This window comes from Cryptomeria japonica, chromosome 6, assembly GCF_030272615.1.
Source record: "Cryptomeria japonica chromosome 6, Sugi_1.0, whole genome shotgun sequence".
NCBI lineage: Eukaryota > Viridiplantae > Streptophyta > Pinopsida > Cupressales > Cupressaceae > Cryptomeria > Cryptomeria japonica.
In genome coordinates, this window is record NC_081410.1 from 432,302,923 (window position 1) to 432,314,461 (window position 11,539).

General features: G+C 30.7%; 1 protein-coding gene across 1 annotated transcript; it reads left to right on the forward strand.

Moving 5' to 3' along the window:
- Positions 1 to 924: 924 nt before the first annotated feature.
- Positions 925 to 3,061, forward strand: LOC131054611 (uncharacterized). The gene is made up of 2 exons (XM_057989154.2): positions 925 to 1,211; positions 2,168 to 3,061. The coding sequence occupies exons 1-2, from the start codon at positions 1,139 to 1,141 to the stop codon at positions 2,581 to 2,583; spliced, it is 489 nt and encodes a 162-aa protein (XP_057845137.2). The 5' UTR covers positions 925 to 1,138; the 3' UTR covers positions 2,584 to 3,061.
- The last annotated feature ends 8,478 nt before the right edge of the window (positions 3,062 to 11,539 follow it).

Here is an 11,539-nt window from a genome sequence, read left to right on the forward strand (position 1 = left end):
AACCATGATTTTCACAAATTTCTCTCATGTTTAATTTTATGTTGGTAAAAGACAAATAAACCATCTTAATAAATGAGATGTAACTTTAATAGAAATGTTGACCTATGTTCAACATCTACTAGTCCAAACAATCTATAAGACTAAAAGGTAATACAAAATTGTTTTATTACAAACACTTTTCAAAAGAGTAGATAGAATAGTGATACATTCATTGTACAAATATCTATTGCATATAAGTGTTCAAGAAATCAAATGTCGCAAATGAGTTAATTGGGCTATTCTTAAATGACACTTTGTTCAAAGGTCAAAGGTGAATTTAAGCCAATGAAAACATGGTAGTTGTTCACCATTTTTTAATGTAGATAGAAGTATAAAATTCTTATGGATTGTTTGATGATATAATCCAAATAATATTAAATAGAATAGACGGTTAAATAATTTTGTTAAAATATTTTTTTAGCATTGAAAACATGGTTGACGCTCCTCCACTCTATGTTCACATTAAAATATGATTTTTTCTTCATTAAAATATATAATATTATACACATTTAATCATATATTAATTAAAATTTAAAATTATAGTTATTTTAAATGTTAATTAATTACACCAAGAGACATAGGAGTGTATCTGAAAACTCATGATTAAATTTCGCTGAAAAAAAAATCCATAATAGTTCATTTCAATAAATGAAAAATAAATAAAAGATAGATAAATGAGAGGTATTAAAGATATATTTAGAAGTTAGAGGATGGGAACATTAAAATACAGAATTAAACTGACATTTTTTTTCCATTAAAATATATAATCTAATAGGCATTTAATTAATTGAAATTTAAAATCATATTTATTTTAAATTTTAATTAATAATTAATTAAAGATGATAAATATCCCTAAGTTCTGGATAGACCATACTGTACGAACTTGGGGTCCATTTTTCTAGCGGGACGACTTTTTCTGGAGATAGTTCATACTCGATTGCCTTCTAGAGACGTCTAAAATTAAATAAAGAATCGATTTTGGGGGGAAAGCTCGCGTCTTGGACGAGTGAAATTGGGTTTCTAAGCCTCTCAAAACCCCCTTGCCAAGCCGCTCTGATCAGAATTTCCCCAAATAGATGGGATTTCCGAGTTCTTTCTGATGGAAATTCTCTGCAGATCGACTTCCAGAATGCCCAATTCTGTTCTTCCGAGAGTTAGCAACCTCAGATTAGGTATTGTTGATGTCTGCAATCTTGCTTTTTCCATGGTTATATCCATTTTTTTATTTCAGTAGCTGTTCTGTGCATTAAAAATAAAGGGTATTTGTAGGATTGTGGCGACTGGTTTGAGTTTAAAATAAAATTTCAAGATTTTTTCTATAAGGGGAGGATATTTGAGATGTTCTGATTCTTTGTTTAACACAATTTTAGCAAATGTTTTCTGAAATTTTAATTTTTATATCTTCTTAGGAGTTTGGAATCTTTAATTGTTTAGGGAATGGAATGAATATCCTTCAATCGTCCTACAAATTTTGTAAAATAGTAAATAAATTTTGTCCGCTGCCATATTTTTTTATTACAGAATCTACCAAAACATTTTCCCTACAGAAACGGAGGAGTATTCTCTGAGCATTTTTATCTACAATCTGAACAATACCTCTGTAAACAAGTAAATTTGACAGTTGAAAGGATCTATCATATCAATTTGGCTTAAAGGATGGCTACTGATTGTTTGGTGTTGAATCATTTGATGATGTTTAAGAAGAATGTTAAAATTTGATGTTTAAGTAGAATCTTAAAAAAGATATTTTGAGATTTCATCTCATCATATTTTCATGCAACAGCCTATGGTGGAGAATTTTGGTTCAGAAGGTCTGAATACATTAATGATTTCATTTGAATCATTTTATATTTGAGTAAAATTATTATTTAGTTCTTGGATTCTATTGACCGAAATTATTTGATATTAAAAGTTATCTCATCTTATCTTATTTTTCTGCAAATCTATATTAGAGAATTCTGATTCAAAAACCCTAAATACATTTTGATTGTTAGACCATTGAAACATTTGATGTTTTTCAAAAACCCTAAACACATTGATAATTTGACCTTTAAATCATTTGATGTTCGAATAGAATGATAAAAAGATATTAAAAACTCTCTAATTTCATCTTATTTTTCTGCAACAGCTAGGGTAGAGAATTCTGGTTCGAAAGCCCTGAATACACGCACTCAGTCTTCGCTTGCAAAGGATCATGGCAGCAGCAGGTTTGGTGAAGTTGCTGGTGGTACAGCAGCAGTTTTTTGCTGCCCCTGTGCTCTGTTGAATTTGGCCGTTCTGGCCTTTGTGAAATTGCCTGCAAGTCTCTCCAAGAAGGCCTGGAGAAAAGCGAAAAGAAAGAGAAACAAAGCAGTGCAGGTGCAGGAATTTCATTATCAAGACTCTGACACCGAGGATTCTTCACAGGCTTCTTCTCAGGATGAATTGTTGACCCCCCCACACAAAGTTAATGTTCAGACTTATGTCAGCACTGAGCAATTTTGGGAAGAAGTTGTGGGAAAGAGTTATGTGGGCTTTTGGAGGAATCATTCTTTTGAGGGGTAGAAGCCCAATCTGGGGTTCAGAATTTTCTTGGAGGGAGAATAAAAGTATAAAAGCATAGAGCCCGTAAGGGTTTCTTCTTGCCAAAATTTGATGATGATGATGACAACTCAGAGTGCCTGAATGTTTTGATTGCCTATAACAGAGAATTTGTCTCCCAGTGTTTAGGTTTGTTTTGCATCTGTTTTCCTTGTGATCTTCAAATGGGTTTATTGAAATTAGGATTGAGGATTGTTGATGTTGAAGAAATCACCCGTTCTGTGATCATGTCTGTCACAAGGAATTATCTTTTGGAATGGGTATATAGGATTGAGGATTGGTATCTGGATTTGGCATCTATAGCAGAAGAATGCAGAGCTTTGGATTTGGCATCTCTGGCAGAAGAATACAGAGCTTTGTTTCACCTCTGATCTCTTAAAGTGAGAATATGTAAAGTGGGATAAGTGAGTTTCGAATTGAGAGAATATGCAAATTGCCACAATTGAGTGCAGAATTATGGATAGCTTATTATGAGAGACATATAGGCACAGAATTTTATTTCATGATTCTGTACATAAAAATCAAAATATAGGGAACATACGTAAAAAACAATTAAAATTACAAAATAAAAAATTTAGAATATAAATATAAAATTAAAGAAGATTACAAATAATGAGATTGAAGATCAATCTGGGGATTGCAAATATGCAATCTATATGGTATCCATATAGTAAAAATTGACTCAATGATAATGATCAATACTATTATAAATAAAAGAAGAATTAACAATATCCTCCAAATCTATGAGCTCTTTTGAATGTATTGGAAAACTTCATTGTCAAACATATTTATAGAGAAATTAATGGAAAAAGCCGACATCCTAGCAAAGAATGTAATTAACGTTAAGGTGGATACTTGACCAAAACTTAAATGAAAATTGGAAATATCATATGATGCCATCAGAACCATCGTTGAATGAAGTATTGATGTGGGAGCTTGATGAGCTAGAGAAAAACACTGAAAGTTATTCCACACAAAGTGAATGCATCTCTGGTAATATCTTCTTTATGGGATCTTTAACAAGAAGATCAAGAAGTTGAAATAATTTAAAGATATGCAAGGTATCTCCAAAAGTTTTTTGTATGGCTCATATAATTTGGTGTCTTCTTCCAACACTCATTATAATTATGGATGATAGAGGGCATTCCTGAGAAAGGAAAAAGAAAATGGTCTTAAAAAAAGAAGATAGGATTAATATTGAATGCAACCCAAAAAGTTTTGTAGGGAAGAGTTCATGACAACCTATCATCACTATTAAGTAAAAAAATTTGACAAGTTGTGTAGAAATCCCCAGGGCCTAGTCCTTTCATAAAATTGCAATGAATCTATAAAGCATTAATTGGAATATTAGGGGTCTTGATTTCCCCGATAGAAAACATGTTGTTAGGAGATTCTTAAATTGGCACATGGCTTTGGATTTTCTCTTCATTTATGAAGTGAAAGCTATTGGATTGGATTTAGAAACCAACCTTCAGTTTATATGGAAAGATGCCCTACAATTTTGTAGTGGGTATGTTAAAAGTGAAGAAGTGGACCAATTATGATAAGGATTTTGGTGTCCCTCCTTATAATTTGAGTGTCTAGAAGATTCTTGAAGAATGAATCAAAATTTTGTATTTTCTTGGTTTATGTCTCTAATGAATACAATGAAAGAGTCTTCCTTTGGAGTTGGATCTATTTAATACATACTGTTCCTTGGATCTTTTGAGAGAAATGAACCATTTTTTTTTTGGAATAGAATGAAAAATGGTTTAAATTTGGTTGACCCCATTGAAAGAGCTAAAGATGTTAATACAAGTATATAGTTCACCTAGTGTAATTCCTAAAAGAGTGGAAAGAGGATATATTGTAGGTTGGACATATTTTATGTTAATAAGGATTTTTTTTATTTTGAAGAAAATGGAGATGGAAAACACCTCAATTTTATCTCTAGTACTATTTTTGGTCACCATCCTATTGATTCCATGATCAAATTGGATAAGATTTTCAAGATTGGAGAAAGTCGCGAAGTCTTATAGCTTTGAATGTAACACCAGCCTTCTTCGTAATCAAGATTGTATTGATGGTGTCTTCACTAGTAGAAAAAATGATAGAAAAATATCCAATGAGATCTCTCAAGTTGATCAATGGAACAATAATGTGAGAAATTGGAAATGTCTTCTCCAAATTGTTGGGAAGAAATTGGCTCTAGATAGCAAATTTAAAGAAAACAAATTACAACAAAAACTCATGTATTGTGAGAAGCTCTAACAAGACAGAATCTCTAACAGGATGACCCAGATAATGACACACTAGTAGAAAATTTAATTGACACCAAACATGAGAACTAAGGAAAATTTAGACAAAGAAATTTCAAGGTTTGAAGACCAAGGCCAAATTGAATATGATAAAAGAAAGTGAAAAAGGCTCCAAATTCTTTTTCAATTACATAAAGGCTAAGAATATGAAGGAGGAGATTGAGCCAATTCTCATTAATAATATTCAAATTATTGGTACAGAGGATATTTAAAAAGTGTTCCTATAATAATTCATGTAAGGATACTCAAAAGATATGTAAGAATACCAATGCAAGGGTGATTCAAAAGCATGATGATGATGATGAACTTTGTAAGGATATCAACCAAGATGAAATTAGTATGGTCTTTAGATCTTTCTAGAATGATAAATCCCTTGGTATTGATGGTCTACAAGCTGATTTTTATAAAAAAAAATTGTCAATTGGATTATCCAAGACTTGCTAAATCTATAAGGTAGCTATAAAAAAAGGAACCATAGGCAATGAGATCAATAGAGTCGTCAAGATTTTACCTAAAGAGGAGGATAGAGCTTTAATTAACAATTGGAAGCCCATTGCCCTTCTTAATATCTCTTACAAGATCTTGGGAAAATTGCTAGCACTCATATTGAAAGGAATCTTGCCTAAATTTAATAACTATACCCATACTGGCTTTTATCAAAGGAAAATACATTCTTCAATACTTAAAACTAGCTATAGAATGGGCTAGGTATTTTGGGAAAGATGTGAGAATGTTTCTTATTGACTTCGAAAAATCTATGATAGAATTGAATGACCCTTTATCTTTTTGATGCTTGAAGCTTTTGGTTTTCCAAAAAAAATGTGGTATGGTGGGTACCCTATTCAAATATGCTAATACCCAGATTAATATCAATGGCTCACTTTCCAATCCCATTTCTCTTCAAAGATCTATTGGAAAAGGATGCTCCTTGGCTCTCGCATTGTTTGTAATTGTTGTTGATATCCTACATTGCCTCTTGAGAGCCTCTTGAATAATAATCTCATCAAAGGTAGCTATTTTTTCCTAACAAGGATAATATTTTGAATATTCAATTTGTAGATGACATTACACTATTTGTTAAGATGGAAAAAGAAAAGTTTGAGAAATTGATGCATTCTTTGAACATTTTTTCAAGTAACGTAGAGCAGAAGTCACAAGAGTAAACACATCATTCTTAGGTAGAAAGATGACCCTCCTCCTTGGCTTTCTAAATTTGACTACCAATCTGGAGATCCTAGCAAACAAGTTAGATATTTGAGAGTTTGATTTGTTGTTAGCCCCTCACTCCTAGAGATGTAACAAATAAAATAGTTTTAATCTTTTTGCTATTTAAAAAAATGACAAACAGAAAAAAAAATTAGAACCTTCTCATGGGAACCCACCAAATCGATGACCAAAATATCATAACAATTAACTGTACCAAAACTCTTCGAGAAAAGAATCCAAAAAATTAATCATGTGTTTTTTTGCCGAAAACATTCCAGAAGCTCGCCGTGTGGACAAAAATATTTTTTTATTATTTTCTGTACCAAGACAGAAAAAACAATATAAATATGGAGAATTGACGTGAAACAGAAAAACAGTGAAGTAGTGGTTTTTACAGCTCATTTATTTTCTTTCTTTGTCAGCGATTACACACTACAAAACGTTTGCGTAAGCCTGCCTGCCGTCTACTTTTTATTCCACATTGTGCCGCCATATCTCTTCTGTTTGACTACTTTGAATTTAGTCTTAGCTTCAATCTAGTTTGAATTTAATTTAATAGTTAAAAATAAAATTTTAGTTGTGGATCGTAGTATGTATTGAAGTTCAATTTCCTGTTAGATCATTGTGTCTTCACTAATCTAATGTGTAATGAAGAAATAAAACAATGTGTTTTCATATTTCAGTATATATAAATGATTTAAATATTATTTAATCTAATAGTTGAAAAGATAATTTAAGTTGTCAATCATAGTATCGTGTGATGGTTAAATTGTAGTATTTTTGTTGTAGTCACCAAGGTTCAAATATGTGTTAGACTATTGCACCCTCACTGATCCATTAAGATCGTGGGTATGGACCTTGAGATTGAAAATGTTGGTGTTAATGACTTCATACTCCAAATCTTCATTCAATCGATGTACTCATGAACTTTGTGCATTAATGACTCAATGTACCAAATCTTTGTTGGGCCAGTGTACTCAGTCAATTTGTCTATCCTGCAATCAAAATGCACCTTTAATAGTATTTGACCGTATTTATTAAATAATTTAAAAATTATAACACTTTTTTTATTTTTAATAAATAAATAGATAAGATCAAAGGTGCACTCTAGTTGCTAGGTAGACAAGTTGGTGTACTTACGGGTTTTGTGCCTCTACTTGACTACTATGCTCATAGGTTTGGACTATTTAGATTAATACTATGATTTCATGTTGAGAACGAGGTCCCCAATTTGTAGATGATTGTTTGATTTTTGAGTCAAATGATCATCAAGTATAGGGATGTTTTGAGTATGTGTAAGACATGTCAAGACTAACCAATAGATAACATTCAAGTGAATTTAAAACCAAGACAAGTAATCAGACTTGGTCAAAGGAAAAAACTTACATCACTATGATTGTAGCTTATTATAAAAGAGAAAATCACATATTTGGTCCTTATCCTACTAGTTTCAAATTAATTTTGGTTGTACTTTTAGAAAGGTTATTAACATGTTCGAAACTTCATATATTTATGCATATAAATACATAGAACTTAGTGGATCCCTCAATCTTTAACTATTCTAGTCACATTGGTCTAGACTTAGTCTAATGTTTATCTAATTGAATTACAAATGTGATTCTATTTCCAAGATATTATAATTTTCCAATTTATCTCAACCTATCTTTTTACTCATTTTAGATTTGACTCGTTTCAATAACTAGAGTATTGCCTATTGGTTTGCATGCCAAAGTGTGAAAATTTAGTCCATAGGATGTCATAGTTAAATACAAGTTCTAAGACACTAAAGTACATTTTGTGTTAGCATTAGATATCACACTTGAGAGCATATCAAGTTGTATAGAATATTTATATAAGCATGCACACTACATTAAGCATCTTGCATCTTATATGCCTTCCATAAATTCAACTCTTGAGGAGAATAACAAAAGGTGTCTAAGGCTTAAGAAAATTCAAAATTTCAATCCTAGCACAATATACACTCAAAGATGTTCATTAACATCATATTGGTGCAAAAATATTTTTGCAAAGAAATGATTTTTGGAGGCATGCAACAATAATAGACAAAAACCACATGAAAGATGGAATCGCATAAAATTAAGAAAACGTCACTTGCAATCACATCTAATGATAAATTAGACAAGTTAGAGATGTATGAATTGTGAACTTGACACTTTAGAACAGATTATCAAGTCCTCTAGAATTGATCATCAAAACTTTTGTATAGGAATTACTAAAGAGCTAACCAACTTTAACATTTATATTTACATTTAAACTAGATTTAGTATATTGTGATTATTTAGGCCTACTTACTACATTGATTATTTTCCCTACATTTTGATGAACCCTGACATTCCAAACTTCTCTAGATTTATCCTAGGGTTTGAACTTTTTTTCTTAATGATTTAATTTTTAAATTTTTATTATTTTTATTTCAAATCTCAAACTTATATATGCTTAAATTATTTCCTTTATTAATCCGTAAATTATATGCCAAAATGTTAATGAAACTCTCATCTTCCACTTAGAATAAGTCCTAGATTAAGTCTCACAATGCCCATCAATCAATTTAAGGATTCTATCATTAACATATGAATATAATAGTTTGCATTCAATAAATGCAATCAATTTGACAATGAAACCATTTTTGCTATAATGGATAAAAGAGACATTTCCAATACAACACACATTTAGGAGGATCTTCCAAATGTGAATAATAGAATTGATACTTGGGACTTGGTTAGTGCTCTCAATAATTTACTCATGTCTAAATCTAACAAAATGGAAATCATCAAAGGTATAAGTCAAAATATTAATGAATTAATCTCTCTTTATGATACTCTCCTTCCTCCATATTCACAATCCTCATCCTCCATTATTGCTTCACAAACCCAATCTGCCACCTTTTTCCTTCCACCTTCAACTTCTCCACTTTCAACTCCTTTTACATGCCATCGACTCCACCCATCTTGCATTGTTCCCAATAACACATCCCCTTCATTGTGCCTAGCTCACATATATGTACATAACATCTTTTGTGAAATAATATGATCACATTTTCAAAGGCTTTATGATTCATTTAATGTGGTATTATAATATATTTTATGAAATGATATGATCACTTTTTCACCTATATGTATGCTAAATAGACAATTCTATATATATCCCCAAAATTTATGGTGCTAAATATTTATGTAACTCTCATAGAGTTAACATGACTATGGTATGAAAAATTATGTGGAATTGAAACATATAAGATCCAAGATTTAATTGATAATAACATGATACATGTGGAAGGAATAAATGATGGGAAAAACCATTCCATTTATCCCCTGAATAAAAAAATTGTAAATCTATACCAACACCTTTCCACATCTTCCACAATCAAATCACGTGGATACTATTATAGAAACTACAAAATTCAAGGAAGAAATAATAGATGCACCATTACTAGAATTTGAAGACCTTTTAAGCAATATGATGAATAATATAGACAATTATCTTCATCTCCTTCAGTTCAATTATATGTTCTAATGATAAAATTCTAAATAATGGGTGCATGGACCTTTATATGTTAAAATACATATTCCTTACATATCCATGGATTGAATTCTAGTTTATCTTATGTGTTACTTCATCATATATACAATAGAGTTTCTTTTCAATCACCACTTTTTAAATACCAATATGTACTTATTTCAATTTAGATTTGAAATGTTCAAATGGTATATGCAAGATATATTAGGATGCATTCTATTAAATTTAATTTGGTGGGTCCAAAATAAGTGCATGTGCCTTGTCTTGTTAGACCTATATTATGTACATTTAGTATCCATCTTGGTCGAGCATAGATTAAGCAGTATTATGCCAAAGTATTAATTTTTTGCATTCAATGGTGAGGTCATAACTATCAAACCATGCTTATTATCAACATCTTTCAGAGATAGCCATGTTTACTATTAATATAAATTCATATCTAAGCCTAAAAAACCTCTGGATATGATTGAAAATATGTGCTTTTTGATTTAAACAAATAATTTAAAGAAAAATAAATAAGGATCAATTAATGTAAAACCACACTAGATGAGTGACTAATAGTACCTACAACTATATATACAAGGATATGAGGTAAGAGAAAAAAAATGGACTATCTACACCACCTCATCTGCCAAAATAGAGTATATTGCAAATGAAAGTCAGGCAAAGTATGCAAATAAGAAAGGAAGAAAAAAGTTCAAAAATAAAGAGCAAAAATCATCAAAGCCTGATGTTCAATTGCTAGATCAAATGCACAAGGTCATAATGACAGAAGAAAAAAAGGGAAAATAAAAATCCATATAAAAAATAATTTCACTTAGTTCTAAGAGATCTCCACAATCCATCATATAATTATCAAGAGTTCATTTCATTTTTTGACTCTCTTCATCCTGATGATGGATCACAGAGTGTGATCTGAGATGTTGATGCAAAAATCTTACACACAATCGAATCTAGAAATGCACTCTTGATAATTATAATTTCACTTAACTAAATATTTATAAAGGGACTATCATTGGACAATGATCACAAACCATCACAAAATCCCACATGATCATGTTACAATATTTCATAATTTAAAAGTAAGATGATGATAATGTCCTAGTAGATTAGGATTACAATGATCTTATTGGTTGATTATCACCAAAAAATTACTATAATTATGTGTCTGTAATTCGATTTCACTTTATGATATTTTATCAAATTATTAGGAAGTATTTTTAATGATCCAAATGGAACACACATACACCTTTATGATATGCATTCATACAAGTGACCATTCAAAAAAACATTGTTCAAGGTCCCTTCTTATTGGCTTTCTACGTTTCTTTCTTTTGTTCTTCCCTAGATGGATTTGGGATTCTATGATGTTATGGAATGACCTTAAATCCATTTTCTCATATAAAAAAAAATGGCTTATTTTTTATGTTTTAGTTTTGAATGCCAATCTTTTGATGGATCCACAATTGTTGTGCTTCTTCTTTAAATAACTTTTATCTACTCTTTGTATTGCTTACTTGGAATTTTGTTATATCCTCATTTTTTGTTTGTATCCTTATTATCTAGATCCTCTATATTACATTGCACAATTTTCATCTAGCCTTTTGATTACGTCGTATTTGTTGTGCACATCCTTTTGTAATTTTTTCACTTTTAATTTTATACTTTTACCTTTACATGTTTGCGACACTTGGAATTTGATTTACATTTTCCCATTTGAGAGATTCATGAAAGGAAATTTGTAGCAATAGTATAAGCCCAAGGAAAAAAAATATGCAAACAAGTATCATCTCATAAATGAATAGTACAATACACTTATAAATTATCCATGCAAGGCTTATATAAAATCAATCTCCCTACTTACATTCCATGCAAAGAAG